Genomic DNA, 23,601 nt, shown 5'->3' with positions numbered 1-23,601 from the left:
CACGCTCTCTGGCTTTGGTACCTAGAAAAAGATGCCTGGTAATATTTGGTCACTAACTTTGTGACTTTCATTTCAGTCCTTGCGGAGGGCCTCAGAATTACTAGAACAGCCCTGGTCCAAAGTTACCGACTGTGTTGTGTTTTAGTTTGCCTTTTTTGCCACCTTTTTGACACTTTCAACATATTTTTGCCACTTTTAACCCATTTTTTGGCCCCTTATCCCAACTATTACCCATTTTTGACTATGTCTTGACACTTTTTGCCCAATATTACCATGTTTTTCATCACTTGAAACCAATTTCTGCCACCTTTTAACCACCTTTTGCCACCTTCAGTTGGCTGGGCCCCAGAAACTTCTCCCCTTTATCCCCTCTTATGGTCGCCTTGACTGTTATAATAGTCTATTTTGTATTGATATGGTGTGCCTTGAGCGAAAAATGTTTGAAAACCACACTGAAATTATAAATTGGTGGATTTCTGTGTGGTGAAATGGCATCAGTAAACCCAAATGTCTGACCAGCATCTATTTTCATTCCTCTAAGTTCCACCTGGACTAGAGATCCGTTCAAATATAAGGATGTGCTTCAAAGAGCCAATAAAGGAGTGTTGGCTGTGATATTTCATATTTGTGTGCGTCCTGTATTTCTCTGGTGCTGGTGCCTGAAAAGAGATGCTGACACATATTTTCTTTAGCTAAATTCAGAGTGGCCTTTTTATTTGCCTTTGGAGCTAACCTCTAACTCAGTGGCTCTCAACCTTGGGGTCAGGACCCCCTTTGGGGTCGTGAGACTCTGAGAGGAGGTCTCCAGATGCCCTAAAAAAACTAAGAATATTTCTTAGATTACACTGTTGCCACTTTACACCAATTTTCCCACATTTTTTTACCCCTTTTCATCATTTTTTCCCACCAATTTCAACACATTTTGACCATTTAACACCTGTGTTGGTCAGTTTTAAACCCTTTCCACCACTTTTTTTCTGCCTGTTTTTGCCACTTCTAAACCAGTTCTTGCCACTTAAGGTTAATGTTGCCTCTGTTGACCTTTTATTGCCTCTATTCAACCTTTACTAAACCCAATTTTTCCCCATTTTAACCACATTTCCCCAATTGATATGCCAAATTTTGGTAGTTTAACCAATTTCTGCCAATATCTGCCTATTTTTTCCTTCTCAGTCAACCTTTTTTGCCATTTTATATCAATTTTCCATCCCATTTCACCAAATTTCCACCAATTCTTGCCAATTTAAAGCCATTTCATCCACATTTTAACCAATATGTATGGCCATTTTTGCAACTTTCATCCACTTTTGCCATTTTTATCTCATTTTTGGCCACTTCCAACCCATTTTTGCTACTTTTAAAATCCAACTTCACCACCTTTTCCTACATTTTTTTCCCCATTACTACCCAATTTCAGCATTTTTTAAAACCATTTATATTCTTTTTTTGGCATGAAATGATTTACATTTTTAGGAAGGCACACATGAATAAATAAAGATATTTGTTTCTTTGATAAGAGTGGTTGTTAAACAGGTTAAATGTAAAATATGGTGATTTGTTGACCTCCATGGACCCCCAGTTTGGCTGGGTGCCAGAAAGTTCTCCCATTTATCCCCCTTTTTGGACGGCCTTGTCTCCACATGACTATTCTTGAATGTTCCTGGCTGTTTAACCACCTGCAGGTACAGTGGGGGTCCCTGGTCTCTGGCATCTTTATTTTGGGGGTCGCGGGCTGAAAAGGTTGAGACCCCCCTGCTCTAAATGACTAAAACTGTCAGTTTGCATCATTGTGCTGTATCTTTTATCAGAGCATCTTTTCAGTCATAAATAATAAGTTTTGCCAACCATGGAGGCAAAAGTCAGGAAAATGTAGGACTCAGAAAAAGTGAAAAGCCTGTTTTTGCCGTTTAAGTGTGTTAGGTTGAAAAGGTTGTAAAAAGGTCTTTTTAGTTTAAAAAATATGTTCTTAAAAGTGTACGATTTTGGCCAAGTTTTTATCCTACTTTACGGGAAAGGTTTTTAATTCAGTGAAACTCCTCCTGACCATGCATCACATATATAAATATAAGCATAAGGGATGTGTGTGTGTTTGTCCGTGTGCATAATTATCAGGGGAAGATGTCGAAACCAATGGAGTGTTGGGGGGTGGGAGGCAAGGAGCGGGTGAGGGGTTGGGGATGAAATAAAAATGATAGATGACTGCTTTCTGTCATGGACAGTTATTTAGAGGTTCGCCGTAAAGCTGTCCGGGGAATGAACAGATTTTAGTCTAATGAGCAGAAAGGAAAGCCGTTAAAGTGGCGCGATGTGCTCAGCACTTCTTCCAAATGAAATAGTACCATTTCCCCCTCATTAAAATGCAAAGGGTTCATATAACATACAGCAATAAAGCTGGCATGTCGAGGCAGAGAGAGATAGGGAAAACCCCACTGAGCTCATCTCATTCCTCCATTACTGAGGCCAGAAGGAATAGCGGCCTTCGACAGGGTAGGTGCCAACAATATCGCTCACTCAATCTCCCTTATTCGGTTAGCTCTGTAAAAGTCAATCTGGCGCACTTGGCAAATCCATCCACAGCAGCAGCCTCCACAATCTGATAAGAGTTGCAGGGGCGCTTGCTCTTGAAATCATTTTTTTTCCCCTCAGCTTTACAGTTGCACACGGAGCAAACAATGGCTCAGGCTCCCTCAGCCACTCCGAGAGTCTTGGATCATCCACTGCTTATCTGGGCCGCTCTCAGATTCACTTTGATTCGAGGGGAATTTCATGTTCAGTAGGTGCAGGATGAGCCCGATTGTAGAATTTCAGGGGTCAGATTGGGATTGGCTACGGCTGATAGTGGCCTCAGGTACGGAGCGGTGCATGTGGTGAAAGGCAGAGAGAGCAAAAACAGTCAGAACTGCAGGTCTCTTACCAGCATACAGTTCAGGACCATAGACAGCTCCTACCACCGGATTCAGCTTCCAGCCTGCAGAGCGGAAACATCAGACCACAATAAGTACTGAAGAAAAATCTATTCTTCAGTTATATGCATGCAAAAACTTTATACACGACTTTGACAAAGCCCATCTGATAATACCTAGTGGCTTGCATCTTATACATCAAACCCAAAGTTTTGATTTTTATCTTAAATTTTCGAAACAATAAGTGAAAATACAAGTGCTCAGCAATGCTAATTATGCTGTCATTTAGATCATGATTTTCAAAATGGACATTTTTTTTCACTAAAGATGACATTAAAGCAGACATATAACAACCTAAACCCCTACCCAACCTAAACTAGGGGTCCGACTATGTCTGAAAAACAAAATTTGATGGTCTGAATCTGCTCTCCGTGTGATGTTTCCTGGTATCTTTGCCCCTGGCTTCCCAGCTCATCTTTTGCAACCTCACCATTGCTTTCTGATAGGCACTGCTAGAGTAACAGGGAGTAGGAGCGCTCAGGATAGAAGCTACTCTGCCTCAGACGGCCTAACAGTGTCAGCGTAAGCGAGCATAAGTGACAACATCAGCTTGACATTGATTCCTGTCATTTTATCCTGACAGCATGTGAGTGATTCAGCGCAATTCAGTGAAACATGGTGCAACAAATTCCCTCGTTCCTGTTTTCCTCTCTTTTTGCTTTAAGATGGGTGAAGAACGAGGAAAGACGGAGACGACAAGGTATCAGGAGTGTCAGAAAGCAAGATTTCCTTGGTTTTCTTAACTCCCCTCGCTCAGCAGAGCTCAGTAGTTTGCATTGTAAAGATAGTTGTGCACTTAAACTATTATTATCTGTGCTTGCAATGTTGTGCTCTAACTTGCATCAACATGGAGACAAAAGTTTTTGCTTACAAAGCACCACAATTCCCTTTTCCACATTTACGAGGTGTCAGACTGTTAACAAAGAGGCTGAAATTCACAGGGCAGAAAGTTGCATTTTTAACAGATGTGATGTGGATAGCAAGCATGCAACACTGCGCTATTCTCGAATTATGCTAGGACACAGTAAGGGTACAACAAGGTATGCACGATTAGATTCATCAATAACTGATATGCCAATATTCACACATTCATTTTAGCTGACACCAACATTGATACAGAGATTTAAATAACTAAAACTCAAGTCCTTAAAATACAAAATTTACCACTGAACTAAGAAGTCTAAAAAAAACTTGAAAATTTTATTCTTCAAAAAAAATTTGAAGAAAAAGAATGAACAAAGAAAAGACTTCAGCTGGTAAATGACTGTTGCTCCAGCCTAAATCTCACAACAATCTGATATGAACCTATGACTGATTTTACAGCTGACTTCTGAAGTGGCCAGCAATGATTCAGTCGGATCTAAATCCCATTGAACACCTATGGAGAGATCTCAAAACTGCTGTTGCAAGAGGGCACCCTTCAAACCTGAGTGACCTGGAGCAGTTTGCAAAAGAAGAGTGGTCCAAAATTCCAGTTGAGAGGTGTAAGAAGCTTGTTGATGGTTATAGGAAGTGATTGGTTTCAGCTATTTTTTTTTCAAGGGGGTACAACCAAATATTAAGTTGAGGGTGCCAATAATTTTGTCCGGCCCATTTTTTGAGTTTTGTGTAAAATTATGTCAATTTTGTCTTTTGTCTTCAGATTTTTTGTGTTGTTCCAATGAACATAAAGGAAATAAACACATGTATACCAAAAACGTTTGTGATTGCAACAATTTCTGGGAGAAATGGTGTATTTTCTGGAAAAATTACTGTAGATAGCTCAGAGCATTTAGCTTGATTTGATTTGGAGAAATAGTCTGGCTCTAACCAAGAAATGCAAAACCTGAAAGTTTGGTAAATAACACTTGGGAGCTTGCACAGCCTTTTTATGTTATATCTTCCCTCTGATGTCGTTGTACTCACGTACAGACAACCAGATTTGTGTATTTTTGCAGCCAGTGAAGAAGATGCCCTGCTCCAAGAGAATGCATGCTAAGGCCTTTATGCTCTAACACCTACAGACCATGTCTACAACCATATAAAAGTAATGGTTTACTTGGTCACTTACCATTCGTGTACGGGTTGGCCACCTTTTTGTTTGTCATCACCCGTGCTGTTGCATTGTTCACCTATTTGAAGCAATAAAACACATTGTTTAATATCATTAAGTCTTCATTTGAACTCTCTAAAGATGGGAGGAAAGCAGGCAGCAAACCAAGACAAATAAGGACAAATTCATACGATAAAGGATAAATTAAAAATGATTATGTCAAATCTTTGTGGCAGCACTTTGGTCCACCTCTCCATGAATTAATTCATCATTCTCAATTTTCTTGCAGATTACTAAATTACTGGAAAGATGAGGAAAAGCATGCACCAATTACCCAGAGGTATGGATAAAAAAAAGAGCACCGTCCAAATGCAGTAATTGCTCGGATAAACAGATGGATTCCAAAAGAAAAACACAGACAGAGCTTTGATTTTCTTCTATTGACCCGATGAGAATGACTGAGTGGGGGGGTCGGCTCGTCGTAAACAAGAGCAGAATAAGAGCAGGCAACACTAAACGATGGTGACAGAGGGGATGCAGGTCTTCTCGGCTAGACCAGAGCCCACAGGATGATGGCATGCATTCATTCAGCATTGTCGGGGAATGATGGAAAACTGGCGCGTCCAGGTCGACGTGTCTGGATCCCGCATTCAACCGAGGACAAATTAGATGCACCATTATGCATGCATGCTTTCAGGGATGCAGATATCCACACACACACACACACAAAGGGCTGGGTGATATGGATCAGAATCAAAACCATGTATCTCCTTTAAAAATGGAAACTTGCCCAGCCCTGCACACATACACACAGCAGTTGCATGCTAATGCATGGGTTCAAAGGTTGTTCAAGGAGGCAGCAGGCAGGAAGTAGAGAAAGATGAGGGGGGGGAAAGAGGAAAATATGAAAGCACCTCTATTTTTCGTCCCTCTACGATTGTACCGTTTAGTTTCTCCCGTGCACGATCAGCATCTGTGCTTGTTTCAAAAGTTACAAACCCAAAGCCCTGAGAGCGCCACATTAGCCATGGGTGGAGAAAAGGGGGAGGAAAAGGACGCACACACATCCACACAGAGAAAAAAGAAAAGGAGAGAAGGGAAAGAGAAGTGAGAAGACAGGAGAAGGTGTGCAGCAGCAGAGTCGAGTTGTAAGCGGCCAGATTAATTAGAGGCAGTTAGTGAGGCGTCAGGAAACAGCAAACAGAGAGATCCAAGGAGGAGAGAGGATAACGGTGACATGACCTCGCACAACAACACCAACAAACCTGCCTGCTTTACCCAATTAAACAGCACAGCACCGGTGCCATGGGTGAATGTCAGAGAAGCAGCGGATGCAAAACACTGTTAGCTGCCATAATAGTCGGATAATTATCTACACAACTTCAGCAGCTTGGCCGCTCAAACACACGCCCCCCCCCCCGCCTTCTCCTGTCTCCCTTTTGAAAATAGTCAGTACATTTACAGACACGGCAAAGATGAGCTCCAGTTAAATCTCCATTTGACTGGACTAGTTTTCTTCTTCTAGTGTACATGTACAGATGGAGAACTGATTCATTGCAATTCCTCTACTATGGTGGACAGCAATAACAGCCCCCCCTCTCTGTTAGTGTCTTCTGAACCTCCTAATTCCACATACTCTGCCTGCACAGTGTTCCAGCTGTGCAGTGCATTGCTCCAATCTGATGGCAAGCAGCCTTACACGCTGGAAGCTTTCCTGGAGCGCTGCATAGTGCAGCACAGCGCTGCACAGCCACGAGCAGCTGGAAACTTGAGATTACAAGAACTACTATGAGTTTAACCAGGAGGAATATGAAAGCAAACTATTTTTTCCCTGTCTGGGGTTGATTGGTCATTAATTTTGATAATCCATGCTTGATCTGCTCTACATATTCCAGCAGAGTGGTGTTTCTGGGAAGTGCCAGGGACCGACAAAAACGCATACACTGGAAATGCAAAGATTGCCTGGACGGAGAGCTCTTTTTTCTGCAGTGTGCTTCACGAATGGATCGCGGCGCTGGCAGTATTTGAACATTAAAGGTAAGAAATAAAAAAGCAGTACACGACTGGAGGCCTGGAGCGGCACTTCGCTGTGCTTCGTTTCAGATACGCTGCAGGTCTATTTCCAGCGCCGCCCGCTGCCAAACCGCGTCAATGGCCGTTGATCAGAAAGCTCCAGAAGAGGAAGTCTAAGGTGTAGAACATCCGGTTCTTTCAAAATAAAACACAATATACAGACTCCCGATCGTAAATCAGAACTATATCAATATTACGTCTCATCCTGCAGAGAGAGCAAAGGGTCACAGAGAGGTCAGTGGGTCACAGAGCTACAATGGTGCCACTGATGAGGAAAAGTTCACTTTTGGGGAATTTAGCCAAAGAATTTAGCTTAAAACCACAGATCCTTGAAACAAACATGAACCTTTTAACTTCCTGATGTACTCACTCAATGGAGGAAGCAATAATATCATGGACTTATACTGGAAAGGATGATAAATTAACCCCAAAAGGTAAAATAGTCTGCTGTTGACATGCTATTCCTGCGTGATCTCTGCCTGCTGACCAGGGCTTGCGCGCCGCAGCACAGCGCTCTAGACATGTTTCCAGTGGGCGAGGTTGGTCGCCTTGCGGTCGGAGCAAACCCGCAGCACTTCGGTGCGCTGCGTGCATGCTGTTTATGGAAATTCGGGGTGAGGTTGACGTAGCAAAGTCTAATCTCTGACCTGACCTGACCAGGGATGAGGAGAGGAATCCGGGTCCATAAAGACCGGTTCTGTATTGTTAATAACATTTCAGCCTATCATTACTGCTATTTAGTCTAGCAATGGAAAAATACAGATCCTGGTATCCATGAGGATTCCATCCCTAGATTTCTCAACATTAGTCCAACTTCAGATTCTATTTAGTCTAACTTAGACTAACATGTACTTTATAGCTTCAGTTTCAGTCAGACTACAAAAAAGCAAATGTAAGTGAGTGTTAGCTGCCTTAATAGTCGTGTTGTTATCTCCACCTTCAGCAAACAAACCACCCCACCCCTCCCCCGCCTCTCTTTGGACGACGGCAGAGGGAGAGCCTCGGCACAGAGACTTGATCTTTGACTATTTCTAATCCACTGCTCTAATAAGTAGGACATCTTTATGGAGGCAGAATTACAGCGGCCCATTGATGCGAAACAGTGAATGGTGTCACTGCAAATACCACGGTCTGTGATAAAGAAGAGCCAGGATATTGCCTTTAAACCCTGACCAAAATATACCCAACCTCTCCTTTCCATCCCCCCTACTCTCCGTCTCCCTCCCTCCCTCCCTCGCTGGCTCCCCTGGGGGGTTTGTCACTTCCTTGAGTTATGTGGACTGGGATCCTGGACCTGAGCTCTACAGCGGGAGCATTATGATATGCTGGCCAAACAAGTCCCATTCCTTTGGTTTCTATATATACTTATGGGCAGAGGGGGAAGAGAGAGCATGGCCGGCGCTGCCTGATAATTGCTTGAGGATGTAATACATGTGAGAGATGGCGAGCGGCGTGATCTGGTATGCATACGCAGGATCTCCGGGGCTGCTATTCCTAGCATAAATAACATGGGACCTGTCCTTGGGGAAAGAGAGATAAAGAAATAAATTCAAAAAAGGAATTGAGGGCAAAATTAATCCTTTGGACATTCACCCGACTGCCGTTACCCCCTCTATCTTTTTTTCTTTATCATGCACAAATAATTAGCTTACAAGAGGGGAGAGAGAGGCCACCATTTTTCAAAGGAGACAAACATATTGAATGCAAATTGCCAAAGCTTCATAGGAAATAGATTGTTTATTAATGGCCTGGTCGGTTCATTATGTAGCTCACAGGGTGCGGGAGAGAGCGAGAGGGGCATCATGGGTAATAGCTTTGTAGGGCACAAACAATAAATGCTTGTTACGGCGGAGGAGGCAGGTTTATCCGGTGCTCAATCTTGTCTGGCAGAGGGGGGCTGAGTGCAGCGGCGTCGCCCGGGTTCCAGGGCTCCCTGCGCGCCTGTATGCCGACCCAAACTACTCCCAGGTATGAATGGGAATCGATAGTATTCATGCCTGGACGCCCCAGCCAGAGATCCTGTCTGCTTTATGAATGGAGGGCTGTGGAGCTTAGTACACTCTATTAAATGAACAGCTGGATGAGTAGCAGTCGGCTGTTCATAGCACCGCAGGCTTCACCTGTCCATGGTTGCTGCTTAGGAGACGGATTCTGCAGAGGAGCAGCGGTGAAGGGGCTGTTTCTTTTTCTAGGAGCTTCTCTGTACAGTGGTTCTCAACCTTTCTGGCAGTCAGGTGTCAGAGACCAGGGACCCCCTGTACCTGAAGGTGGCTGAACACAGCCATGCACAAACAAGAATAGTCGTGTGCAGACAAGGCCGTCTATAAGGGGGGACAAAGAGGGAGGTTTCTAAGGCACATAAATGTAAATATTTCAGCATTTATAAATGATTTTAGAAAATACGACAGTTTTGTTTTCTCATATATTCAATCTTTAGCTACTAGGGATGGGAGTTCATTGTGTTTTCAGCATGTTCATGTGTAGGCCAGGGCTAATAGCTCTATAAATACATGGAGAAGATCAGCATGGAGATCCATAGCATGAACGAGATGGTTGAAACTTGATTGTTACCTCTTTCATGATGCAGCTGTTTATCTGCATGTGTGCTATGAAATAATCATGGAACATTACGAGACGGAGATGTTTTAAAGCTAAATGCAAAGGCTGCTGCACTGTGTCACTCCGCCCAGGGGTTCACTCAAGAAATAGTTCTGAGTATTTGCTTCATGTGTCGTAATTCCGTCTGCTAAAATAGCGTTCACAGACAACTAGAGGAAACGGACCTATTACTAAGACTATAGGAATTATGGCAATTGGCGAATTTGCCAAAATGTTGAAGTAGCCCTTTAAAACCATATCCTCAAACCAAAAGGAAGTTTGAATTTAATGTTTTGTTGGTTAAAAAAGCATGTTTTTGGACCTGTGATTGGGTCACATTTGGGTGTTTATCCCAACAAGTACATTTTAAGTATTTAGTAGAAACACGTGCGATTTGTATAAAGCTGTTATTTCCAAATGAAAAAGGTCCTGATTATGTGTTATTTAGTACTGATGCACATCACTGACAGCATTATCAACACTAATAATGATGCTGATATAGAAGACTATTCATTTAAACAAAAACAATGAACATTTTCATACATATTCTAAATTTAAGACAATAAAAGGTGCTCAGAAGGAACTTTTATCCTCATCAATATATTTTTGTCTTTGTTATGAAGTAGTGGACATTTGCATATGGAGGATCAAGTCAATATAGGTCATGTTCTACTAATTAGAGCTATTTAGGTAATGTTTATGAAAATGCACCGCGTCCAGCTGTTGAAGCTTTTAATTACATTTATTTGCACATCAGAGACCTATTTCTAACAGCCTAGGAAGCTGATTGGCTTCAAAGCCACACGTTTGTTGGTTTTATTCTTTTTATGGGATTTAGTGGTGACCGGGGCTCTCACACAATCACGTTTCAAATTTGGATTTTTAAGTCAATAATGAAAATGTTTTACAAAATCTTCCCGGTGTATTCATCGGTGAATCAAATTTAGTCAGAGATCTGTCTGATGTTAGTTTTTAGATTATTGCTACACCGGTGTGGTCTGATACCAGGACTGAGAGCTAGGAGACAGCCTCACAGTGTTTATTCTGCCAGATACACTGTTCCAGTGCAGTTATTCAGAAAAAAACATGCAGGAGTGCATGTACAAAATGGCTCTGACATCCAGTGATCCTCAGGTTTATGTGACAGCATTTACACTTCTCAGGAGCTCATATTTTTGCTGGTTTTTCTGTGTCAGTAACCTGGAGAAGGTTAACAACAGTGGGGCGTCCTACGAAGGAACCGCAAAACAAAGCTAACCTTTAGAAATTCAGCAAAAGTCAACAGTTTCCATCCACTATTTCTGGAAGTCTTTGACTCAACAAGCTGAGCAGTGGAAGAGCTAAGGGCCACACCATCTTAGTTTATGGTTACAGGTTTATTTTCAGCGCCGGCTGCTGCCAAACCGCGTCAATACCTGTCAATCAGAAAGCTCCAGAAGAGGAAGTAACAACCATAGAATATCCGGTTCTTTCAAAATAAAACACAATGCACAGACTCACCGATGATAAATTAAGCCCAAAAGGTAAAAAAAAGTCTGCTGTTGATATTCTATTTCTGCATGAACTCTGCCCACTGATCAGGACTGCGGCACAGCCCTCAAGACTCGCTTCCAGTGGGCGAGGTCGCTCGCTTTCGGTCAGACCAAACAACTTTGGCAATCTCCTATCCAACATGCTGTTGCATATTTGCCTACACTTTGGCCAGTGATTAAGGACAAATTGCAATGGTTAACAGACGTTATTTCAGCCTTTAGCCTCTTTAGAGACAATTAGACATGAATGGAAATGCAAGAACACTGGACTAAAAAAATCCTTTTACTAATCAGTTGTTAAATACTGTGGCAAGGCACTCTGCTTTGCAATGAGACTAGGTGTGCCATTGGAATTTATTTACTTTCTTTATTTCTTTCTTTGAACTCAAAGGGAGTAAAAGATTAGTGTGGAAAAGGGCAGATGCCGTAACTTAAGACATACACTATATTGCCAGAAGTATTCGCTCACCTGCCTTGACTGGCATATGAACTTAAGTGACATCCCATTCTTAATCCATAGGGTTTAATATGATGTTGGTCCACCCTTTGCAGCTATAACAGCTTCAACTCTTCTGGGAAGGCTTTCCACAAGGTTTAGGAGTGTGTTTATGGGAATGTTTGACCATTCTTCCACACTGATGTTTGAGGAGAAGGCCTGGCTCTCAGTCTTCGCTCTAATTCATCCCAAAGGTGTTCTATGGGGTTGAGGTCAGGACTCTGTGCAGGCCAGTCAAGTTCATCCACACCAAACTCTCTCATCCATGTCTTTATGGACCTTGCTTTGTGCACTGGTGCAAAGTCATGTTGGAACAGGAAGGGGCCATCCCCAAACTGTTCCCACAAAGTTGGGAGCATGGAATTGTCCAAAATCTCTTGGTATGCTGAAGCATTCAGAGTTCCTTTGACTGGAACTAAGGGGCCAAGCCCAGCTCCTGAAAAACAAGCCCACACCATAATCCCCCCTCCACCAAACTTTACACTTGGCACAATGCAGTCAGACAAGTACCGTTCTCCTGGCAACCGCCAAACCCAGACTCATCCATCAGATTGCCAGATAGAGAAGCGTGATTGGTCACTCCAGAGAAGGCGTCTCCACTGCTCTAGAGTCCAGTGGCGGCGTGCTTTACACCACTGCATCCGACGCTTTGCATTGCAGTTGGTGATGTATGGCTTGGATGCAGCTGCTCGGCCATGGAAACCCATTCATGAAGCTCTCTACCACTGTTCTTGAGCTAATCTGAAGGCCACATGAAGTTTGGAGGTCTGTAGCCATTGACTCTGCAGAAAGTTGACCACCTCTGCGCACTATGAGCCTCAACATACCTTGCTTACCATTTGGTGGCTGAGTTGCTGTCGTTCCCAATCACTTCCACTTTGTTCTAATACCACTGACAGTTGACTGTGGAATATTTAGGAGCCAGGAAATTTCACCGCTGGACTTGTTGCACAGGTGGCATCCTATCACAGTACCACGCTGGAATTCACTGAGCTCCTGAGAGCGAGCCATTCTTTCACAAATGTTTGTAGAAACAGTCTGCATGCCTAGGTGATGATTTTATACTCCTGTGGCCATGGAAGTTATTGGAACACCTGATTTACATTATGTGGATGGGTGAGTGAATACTTTTGGCAATATAGTGTAACTTCGCTACAGGTATTTAAACGGTTAATCCGCTGTGATTAATGCTCTTTGACTTCAGTGTGCTTGAATGTCTGAAATTTCCCACATGCAGACATCTAGTGTCCTCGTTTTTGAAATGTGAGGTGAACGTAGGATAAAAAGTCTGTTTGACTGAATTACATTTGTTTGGAAAAGCTCCCAAAGCATTGTTCTCAGCCTGAATAATGGTAAATCTAAAAACAAAATGAAAGCAGCTGAATAATGCTGGCATCAAAGAGAAGCGTGGTCCCTAAACGAGCAGTTTAAATTCCATAAGCTGGAGGACCTGCAGCCTGCCGCTGGATTAAGTGAATTGTGAAACAGCTCAATAATGAATTGATTGACAGGGCTAATGATTCACAACTCGGGTTAGAGCTGCAACAACAAAAACAATAGGGAGGGAGGGAGACGAAGAAAATGGAGAGGCACGGTGGATGCAGCTCTCCAGGACCAGGCTTAGGGACCACTCCTCTCAGCCAATGTACACACTACACTAATGCCATCATTAGGAAACAGAAGAAGTACATGGTAATGAAGCAGCTGGCGTTCTAGTTCACTTACCTTGGATCCTCGCTCATTAAAGATAATCTCCACATCTAAAATCTTTCCAAATTGCTGCAGAGAGAAAAGAAGAAGAGAAGAGAAGGAGCGGAGTTAGAGAAGCCTTGCTGGCTGTGAATTCATGAGAAGGACGGCTGGAGAAAGAAAAACCATTAAGGCAATATGGAAATGTTACTTTTGTGAGGAAATGGTGGTCAATTTGCATTTGTTAGCTGAGAAAACAGTTCTTGAAGCTGGCTGGCAAGCTTTAAAAAGAGATCTGCTGCTGCTGCTGCTGCTGCTTTAATGCATTCTGCAGTCCTATCCATACGATATGAAATGAGATCTGTAGAAACATAGGATCTTTGATTACATATCAGCATCTCTGATGTTTGTTTGCTCACTTGTTTTCACATGAGGAGGAAAAAAGAAGATTATATTTTGATGTTGTCTTCAGATATTGAACCCCCTCCACCTTCACGCTCACCTGGGGACGTCTTTAAGTCTCCAGAGCTGATAACTGAGCTCTGACTCCTGGAAAGTTTGGTGTTTCCGCTCCAAAAGTGCCTTTTTTTTAAAAATCCTTTTATTCGGCTCTCCCTCTGTCTCATCTTTATTCTTTCTTCCGCCCTTTGTTTGTGTGCTCTCACAGTCAACAGGACCTAAGGGCCGGTCCCCAGGGGTTAACATGCTCCAGCCCTTTCGATTTTACAGGCGTGCCTGTGGATCATTAGAAAACGGAGGAATGAAAGTAAACTGTAAGTTCCTCTAATGAGTGGAGTGAGAGCGACTTTTAATTGCTGTCTACAATGGCCGTATTATTTCATTAAAAGTAATTACCCTGTCAAGCGGTCCGCATCGCCTTCATTTCAGCACAACAGGGAAGAAATGGGCCTTCCATGTGGTCGACGCTCAATGGGAATGGATGGATCGTTTGACTGAGCCACTAATAGGGGTTAGGAGGAGCTGGCTATTATCTGGCTGGAGAGAGTGGAGTGGGCTTGAGGAGGTGAGAGAAAAACACATGCTCCCTGCACTTGAAAGGGTCTGCAGTAACCTCTCCACTTTAAGTTAAACAGTAAAACCAATCTATTTGAATAGGAGCCCTGTTTTAGATCCTGGTGGGATTATTTAATAATATATGCACAACATTTAAAGGCTCTTTTATGCACCGTGTCTGAGACTTTTGTCCACACTTTGCAATCATTTCATTAGGATTTCTGCACATTTTCTACATGCATGCAAACCAAACGTTGCTGTAGGTTGTTTTCCTGCACTCTAGATGGGGGGCAAGGAGGGATAAAAATGATGTGGGACATAAAGTCTGACAATGACACCCAAAAAAGCACCAAAGGGAAGGAGTCCAGCTGGTGCCCCAGCCATCACAGCATCCAGGAAGAGATCAGTAAGGCCATGAGGACCAAAGCATGAAGTGCCATACTCATCAAACCCATCGCTCCGTGCATGAGGCCAAATGTACCAAACATCCAAATTTAGAAACAAACAAAAACTACTTTTGAGTCCCAAGTACCGACTCATTTAGACAAAAGGCTTATAAAGCTCCTGATGAAATGCCAGCAAACATGCATTAACCCTTTAAAACCTACAGGACGCCTACCTACAACATGCATGCCCTTCTGTAACAATGAGCATCTCAAACATTTTTATGTCTTGTCTCTTAGGGCGCATTCACACCAGAGCTGTTTGGTCTGCTTTAAATGAACTCTGGTCCATTTTTAGTTCGGTTTGTTTGGAGTGGTGTGAAAGCTTAAACGAACTCTGGTGCGGACCAAACAAGCGGACCCTGGCACACTTGAAAACAGTGGGGTCTCGGTCCGCTTCCAACCGAACCCTGGTGTGGTTTGTTTGAGTAGTGAAAGCAAAGCTGACCAACTCATGAACCAAAGGCAGGAAGTGGCATAAAGCGTAATGATATAAGGATTTTTATGTGATTTAATACACTCAAATACATGTCAGTACCTCTCTTGGTGTCTGTGTAGCCATGGCAACACGTCATAGTACGTGCTGATTTATTCATCTCATTTAAAGAACGACATGCTGGACAGCTCACCGCCTCGCTGGTTGCTCATAATGTCGCAATGCAAGAGCAGAAACCCCAAGACAGAGTAAATTCTGTGTTTTTTCATTATGTGGAAAAAAGACTGGCGGAAGGAGTTTCATCTTCTTCTATGCTTTCTTTTCTTCTTGGTCGCTGTTTGCCCTAGTGGGCAGAGGTTGTAGGTGTTCAGACGGTTTGGTCCGTTTGACCCAGAGAGCAGTATGAATGTGAACCAAACCAAAGGAAAGAGCAACAATGCTGCAATTTCTGTTCCAAAACGGACCGAGTCCCCAGACTATCAGGTGTGAAAATGACCTTATTTTAGCCATGTTTTGTTGCAACCACTGCCCAAATTGCAACTTATTTTAAATGAACATATTGAAGGTTTTTCATGAGAGGTGGTGGTGGGTCGTGAAGCCCAACCAGTCTAGAACCACTGCCCCAAAGGGTTTCCCTTCAGCTGTAAGTGCCATCAGCTCTGTCAGCAAAATCAAACAGCAATCTCCGGTTGTCGAAGCCAAGGGTTGCTTCAGACTGCAGTTCTTAAAACATGCATTTGAGGCCGGCTGCAGAAATTCAAGAAGCGCCATCAGCACTCATGTAAAAATGTGCATTTTTTCATAAAACATATTTACAGCCCTGTTCCAGAGACAAACACAGCATCAGAAGTGTAATTCTTTATTTTTATATATAAGGAAAAGAGCTTTGCATACCTAAAAGCCTGGCTTGCCTCTTTACTCTCCAAGAGAGTAAGTGACCCTGTTTCCAATATGGCGACCCCCATTGTGCAACACATTTGAGAAACCCATTTGTGTCATTGAGACTCCGCCCTTCCTTCTTTGATTTTTACTGGTCATTTAGTCATGAAAATATCTTAGATCAGGCCCTGGTGAAGGAGGAAGTGAATTCTCTTAAAAGGAGAAAAGGCCTGGTAGTTTAAACCCCTCCCTCCTTCCTCCCAGAGGGGGGCTTTCCTTCCCCTATGTATATCGGTTCTGGAGAAGAGATTCCATAGATCCCACATCCTCACATCTGCTTCATATAGCGCTGAGCTTCATTGATTCGAATGGGAAGTGCTGGCTCGATCACACTCTCAGGCATTTATATCCCAGCGTGATGCCCCTTTCTCGCCTGAGATGACAATGCTTTCCCCACGCAATGTGCAGATGCTAATTGTTTTAACCGAGCGTAATGGGCTTGTGGCGTCGATTAATTAGTTTCAGAGGAAGTCGTCTTTGTGGATTTCCACATGGCGCTGGGGACTGCTCGCTGCTCACCAGTGATCTCATGCACTGCTGTACCCACCCACCCACTCGCACACATCCACACAGACACACAGGGAAACAGCTGCCTCAGCAGCAGCCATAAACAATAGCTTCAATGGGAGGAGACTCCAGAGGGAGGACGGGGGAGGGGGGGGCTGACGTCATCTAAGAGGCTGCAGATACATCAGACAAGCCCTGAGTCTAAAACATCACTGAAAACCAACAGAAATACTCACAAGCAAAAACATCACATCAGTGTTTTTTTATCTTTCACCCATCTATTAGAAATCTGACCGAAGGCTGGCTGCACAGGAAATGAGTTTTACATCTTAGCCTCGTTCATAAACAGCTGATTTTCAATGACAGATGATGTCACAGTGGTGATTCCACAGACATGAGCTCTCACAGGAACTCACAGGATCAAATGGATCTATTGTGGTGTGACTTGCATGACGCATAAAAAAGGCACTCATGTTGTTGCCCTACTTCCACAAGCAGGTCTTAAAAGACATGCTCACCCATTAACAGATCCCTACGGTGGCTGAGAAGTCTCACACTATCCAAACGCTTTGCATTGACAGCAAAGATGGTTGCACAAAGCTACAACACAAAAACCAGCTGCAGCATGAATGCACGATCAAAATAAAAGATGCTTTGAATTGGTTTGACTCTGAAAAAGATGGAGTGCACGTCGAAACATTCATCCTCTGCACCTGAACCTATATGTGCACGTGCAAAACTGTCATTTAAGGTAGGGGTTCTCAGCCTTTTCAGCCCGCAATAAAAGTGCCAGAGACCGGGACCCCCACTGGACCTGAAGGTGTTTGTACACAGCTATGAAGGATCAGGAATAGTCCTGTGCAGACAAGATCGTCCATAAAGGGGGATGACTGGGAGAGCTTTCTGGGACCCAGCCGAACTGGGGGCCAATGGAGGTCAGCAAAACCGTGGTCCATTGTGAAGTTAAGCTGTGACATTCATGTTTTATATTTAACCTAAATATTAACCACTCTAGTCATTAATAGCCTTCTTTAAATGAAAATAATGTGTTTAAAAACATATTTAAATGGCTTAAAGATTGCTAAAATCGGATAGTAATGGCAAAAAATGGTGGAAAATGTGATGAAACTGGATTTTTCAAGAACATACATGTGTTTAAAGTGGCAAAGAGTGGTAAAAGGGGATGAAAAAGTGGCTGATGTGGCTTTCAAGCGCAAAAAATAGTGGAAATTAGGTGGACTGGGATGAAAAATTGATATAAACTCTGGTTAAATTGGTTAACTGTGGTTGAAATTGGCAAAGGATTGAAAAAATCGATTAGTAGAGGCAATAATGGGTCAACAACAGGCAGAAAGTGGCAAGAATTGGTTTAGAAGTGGCAAAAACAGGCAGAAAAAGTGATGGAAAGGATTTAAAATGGACAAAAATGGGTTTTAAGTGGCAAAAATGCGCTAAAATTGGTGTTAAAAAGTAATAGAAAATAATTCAAATTTGGTCAAATTGGTGTAAAGTGGCAACAGAGTAATTTTAAAAAATGCTCTTAGTTTTTTTAAGGTGTCCGGTGACCCCCTCTCAGTGTCTCGTGACCCCCCAGGGGGGTCTTGACCCCAAGGTTAAGAACCCCTGATTTAGATTCAAAATGCATAAGGATCTGTGTTCACATTTCCATGAGAGTGCTGAAGATACTTTCCTAAATATTTCACTTATTTTGAACAGTTCACATAAAAAGGAAGGGCTGTCTATACTTCATACTTGTTTCCATGGCAACAACGTGAAATATTGTCCTAAAAATGTTGAAAACCTCACTGTGGGTGCATGAGCATGGCCTTGAGACTCCTGGTTTTGGTTGTTTTTGAAGAAACAAATATCTTTATTTATTCATGTGTGTAAAAAGCCTTAACCCTTTACCTACTGAGTCTAAAAATGTCGACTTGGACATATTTAGTTTTTGTGGCTGTAAAATAGTCAGGAAATGCCCTCAGTCTGAGAGCTTTGCTCCCTTTTCCCAGGAGTACTTGAACTTGACTTTTCAACATCTGGTTAATGATTATTGCTCATTATATGGAATTGTCAGCAGTTTAAAAGAAGAAAAACACAAAATCAGATTTGTTTTTCATGGATTTTATGAGAAGAAATGTTGTTATTGCTCATGAAGTTTTGATTTGACATTTGAAATGTGAACCTATACATGTTTAGAACAATCGGCAGTCATTTTTGGAGTCTAGGACTCTGGGTGTGCAAAACACAGAGCAAAAGATAACTATATACATAGGCCACAATTAGTGCAAATAAAGGTGGAGAAATGCATTCTCAGTAACATATTGTTATTGCACATGACAGACACGCACAAATGCCACTATCTAACGCTATTTTAGAAAACTAAACACCACTCTCACTCACTCTCCTTTTGCTCTCTTCCTTCACTCTCCTTTCTCACTCGTCTTCTGCCAAAGCTGACGTTTTCGCGGTGCTGTTCGACATTACCATAACATATATACCACACATCATATATTGCCTGAAAGCACAGATTCTCAGCTCTCTGTCAGCGTTGGAATTTTTTAGATTGAGCAAACTTTGGAGGAGTTACAGGGTTGAGAATCCGTGTAGCAGTCTCGCAATACTTCTGGTGTTTAGCTATGAATGCCCACTTCATATAGTTTCAAGTACCGTAATGAACCATATACGTGTGCATGCCCACAATTCTCAACTTTCCACTGCCATTGGAATTTTTCTGATGGGACAAACTTTGACAGAGTTACGGTAATAATACTCCAGATGTATAAAACACAGTGCCAGCTCTGGGTCAGTAGGTAAAGGGTTAAAGCGGAAAAATGGGCATAAAAAGTGGTAATAGGGAGTTAAAGTGTGGATGAAATGGCTTTCAACTAGCAAAAATGGGTGGTAATTTGGTGAATTGGGATGAAAAATTAATTTGAATTGGCAAAAAGGGTTAGAAATTGGTTTAACCACCAAAATTGGGCATATCGAATGGTGAAATGGGATTAAAATGGGAAAAAATCAGTGTAAAAAGTGGTAAAAAGGGATTAATAGTGGCAATAACGGGTCAACAGAGGCAACATTAAACTTAATTAGGAAGAACTGGAAGTGGAAAAAACAGGAAGAAAAAAAATAGTAGAAAGAGTTTAAAACTGACCAAAGTAGGTGTTAAAAGGCAAAAATGTGTTAAAATTGGTGTAAAGATGCAACAGTGTAATTTTAAAAATATTCTTGTTTTTTTTTTAAGGACATCTGGAGAACCCCTCTCAGTGTCTAGTGACCCCAAAGGGGGTCTGGACCCCAAGGTTGAGAACCACTGACTTAAGGGATAACTACAGCCTGACAGTTAGTACGATAGTAACATAGGAGGAAGTTGCTGTCAGAATCGTTCTGCACACAGAAAAAAACAAATATTTTTTAATATTCACAGAAAAATGTGCAGAAAGCAACCGAGAAGAGTTAAAATTGAACGTTATGCATGCTAATAATTCATCAAAATGACTCTAGATCTTCTGTGAAGTGGCATGGTGGACTCGCTGCCTTTTCCTGATAAAATCACAGCATGCTGTGTTTCTGATGCCTTAAGCCTCCCCATGTGGAAGCAACAAATAAGATCAAGGCCGCTGTGCCTCCACCTCTGATTAGCTCGAGTATCTTTAAGCTCTTCAGAAACCTATAATTACGCTGCAGCAGCCGAGCGTATTCAAACAGCAGAGCATGCTAAGGCGCAGCAGCGAATGTGACAGCGGGATGGTGGGGGGGAGGGCAGAGGTCCTGATTGCTCTGAGGGAGCGCTGTGAGAGCCCTTACAAGCACCGCTGAAGAACCCGGTCGCACAAACGAGGGCGCCCTCCAGCAGCGCGGCACAGGCGCCGCACGGAGCTCGTTCGCACTTGGAGTGTTTTCATTTCCTCGCCACTCGCGCGGCTCTCAGAGATCACAGTTTCTAATTACTGATTAAGGTCCGCTGTGGTCGCCCTAATGAGCCCTTCATTCAGTGCCTCGTTAAAGGCTCACAGGTTGCTCCACACCCTTATCCTGTGGCGTGCATCCCACACCCTCCTGTTTTGTTTTAGGGTGCTGGCTCTGGAGCTCCTTGGGTGCTCTTTAGCGACCTTTGCAGCACCTTCTCCTACGTCTTACTTCCTGCACGCCTGCGTCCTTCACTCATGCACAGCAGTAATGGCGTATTGAGCCGATGGCGCTCCAGAAGCCATTAGAGCTGGAGGGATGAGGCTTTGCACACACTGATCACACAAAGGCTCATTGTGGAGGCCGTGTCAGAGGGCGGAGAACACCAGCTATCTCCTCGCCAAGCTCTACCCAAGACAATCAGTCGTGCAGCCCTCTATCTGCCGTGCCAACCGGCGAGAAGGGCAGGGCATGTTAGAAGAAGGCAGGGGCGCCACGTGGGTGTGGAGGGTGATTGAGGGGGAATGGGTGGGCTGTGATCAATTTTGCATCGTATATCTGCATGCGGCGGCCAGGCACACAAAGCCTCCGAGCTAATTACGGAGGCGGTTTGGATTCCACACGACCTGCACCAGAGCTGGGAACAATAAAGGCAACAATCAGAGAGAAAGAGCAGCCATGTTGTCTGCAATTTATAAAGGCCCAGCCAGGCCTCTGGAGTAATTAATATCATCAGCTGGATGTTGTCTTCATAACGATGAGAATTAACGCCTCTGGCTTCTAATGGGCCAATTAGCGAACAACATTTAAAGTACGTTTTTGGCAATCGTCTCCGTTCAGATCCATTATTGTTATTGAATCGGGGATGTTTGGTTCAATTCTTATTGAGGGTTTTGTGAGACACAAGGGTGAGCTGTTGAACTATTCATTGGCTCATTAATTGGGCGAGAGACAGAGAGAGGAAGAGAGAGTTTCAGCTGAGGATGCTGATATGTAATCGTCCTGCTGCAGACCGGTCCGTACGTGTAATCACTCACTCATAATCAGGACAAATGTCTGCACTGGTCCTGATATTAGCTGATAGAGTTTAATAAGGTTAGTTATGGAGGTTTTTATGATGTATGAAACACAGCAGCACACACACGTGAATGTTTCTCTCACAGTTTCAGCCATGACGGCGGAATCATCGCCACTTTGACTGCAAAGATCTTCCAGGAAAAAGCAGAAATTTCAGCAGACATGGCTCCGTATCTTAACCAGCTTCTGGTCTTTAACAGTCCTGATGCAGCAGCAAATCTCTTCCCATGCATAGCACCCCCTAAAGGTTTAGAAACTTCATCTTCAGTCAGATTTTTTAACTAAGAGAGAGGAAGCGATGTCTAAATTGCCCATGATCAGGTGTCTAGAATGTTGCCATTAGCAGCACACAAGGATCTACCTCCCCTCTAACCAGTGCAACCCACTTTTACAAATGTTGCCAAAGTATTTGCTGCAATTTTGACAATGTGCCCGAATTAGATTTTCTATGCAAAGAGGAAAAATGACCCAAAATTCAACATCTGGGAGGTTTCCAACGACTGTATAGTCTGTGAAACTGCAAGGATCTACCTCACTCCTCACCAATTCAACCCATTTTACAAAGTTGTCAATGTATTTGCTTTAAATTTGTCAATGTGAAGGAGTATGTTAAAAATCATAGACGATAAATTTCCCTATTCAAGGCGTCTGGGATGTTGCCAACAATAGTAAAATTGGTGGTACTAGCAAAAAGCAAGGATTTACCTCTTTTCTGAACAGTTCTGTCCAATTTTCCAATCGTTGTCAACATATTTGCTGCAATTTGACAATGTGCAGGAGGTTGCCTTGATTTTCTTTTTTACTATAAGTGACAAATAACCGAATATTTGGCATCCCAGAGGTCGCCAGCTTTTATAAAGTTGGTGAAATTGGCAACAAGCAAGGATTTTCTTTACTTCACTCACCAGGTCAGCCCACCTACCTAAATGTTGTCAACATATTTGCTGCAATTATGACAATGTGCAGAAGGTTTTTTTTTTAAATCATGGACAACTATTTTCCCAGTTTTGGGTGCCTTTAGGATGTTTCCAACACAGGTTAAGATTTGGCAAAGATCTAGCTTGCTTCACATCAGTTTAACCCTCTCTCTTCTACAACAGCTGCACAGATTACAGGAACTAAACCCCAGGATGCAGCCAACAATCACTGTTATACTTTTATACTCGTTTTATTTGGTAACAGACTACCACCACCTCTATTACTACTTCTACTGCTGCTCTTGCTTCAGGAGGACGGGACCCCTCCTCAGTCTCCAACTATCCCAGGATGTTTGACCAGGCCCAGGTCTCTGCAGGATCACATTGCAGCCATTGCAGCCCAGTTCGGCCTGCCTTCTGCAGCAAACAGCTTGAACTATCCAGAAATCTTTAGCTCCCATCAGTAATACCAACCCTAAAATTAACACAGTAGGGGCCTGGAATTACAAGCAGCAGTCCTGTAAGGATGTTGCCCCACTGCTTGTTATCCTTGAGTCTTAATCAGCCACTTCATTATGGAGTAATAACTCTCTGGTATTTGCAGAGGCCCACTTTGTTTCAGATGATGTGGAGCTAATATAAATCACTGCAGGAGACCCTTATTACAACATTTAAGGGGCCAAATTTGATTTTTAAAAGCGGGGCTGGTTGGCTGACAGCTGAGGTTTGTAGCAGCAGTTTATCATGCGCCTACATGTAGACGCCTTTTTAGACTTTTATGGACCAGACCTACAAAAACTACACACTGTATGTAGGGCTGGGCAATGCAGACCAAAAAGCCATAGCTCTCTGTTTTAGCTCAAACCAGTTAGAGATTTTTTCTGTTAACCACAATGACAGAATGATAAACTTTAATCTGGTGAGGTTGTCTATCCTCTTAAATATCATGTTTCAGAATGATCCATCATTATAATGA

The 23,601-nt window shown here is 42.9% G+C and overlaps 1 protein-coding gene across 3 annotated transcripts in view; it reads right to left on the bottom strand.

Annotated features, from left to right (window-relative positions):
- Nucleotides 1-23,601, bottom strand: part of LOC121503884 (RNA binding protein fox-1 homolog 3-like) — a 679,192-nt gene that overhangs the window by 55,161 nt on the left and 600,430 nt on the right. For all 3 annotated transcript variants that reach the window (XM_041778468.1, XM_041778467.1, XM_041778469.1), the window contains 4 exons: nucleotides 13,420-13,473; nucleotides 5,910-6,002; nucleotides 5,014-5,074; nucleotides 2,915-2,968 (listed from right to left, as the gene is read on the bottom strand). In XM_041778468.1, coding sequence (XP_041634402.1) covers nucleotides 2,915-2,968; nucleotides 5,014-5,074; nucleotides 5,910-6,002; nucleotides 13,420-13,473 — 262 coding nt within the window. The remainder of the gene's footprint in view (nucleotides 1-2,914; nucleotides 2,969-5,013; nucleotides 5,075-5,909; nucleotides 6,003-13,419; nucleotides 13,474-23,601) is intronic.

Source organism: Cheilinus undulatus, linkage group 21, assembly GCF_018320785.1.
Source record: "Cheilinus undulatus linkage group 21, ASM1832078v1, whole genome shotgun sequence".
Taxonomy (NCBI): Eukaryota; Metazoa; Chordata; class Actinopteri; order Labriformes; family Labridae; genus Cheilinus; species Cheilinus undulatus.
This window is presented reverse-complemented; position numbering and strand designations above follow the sequence as displayed.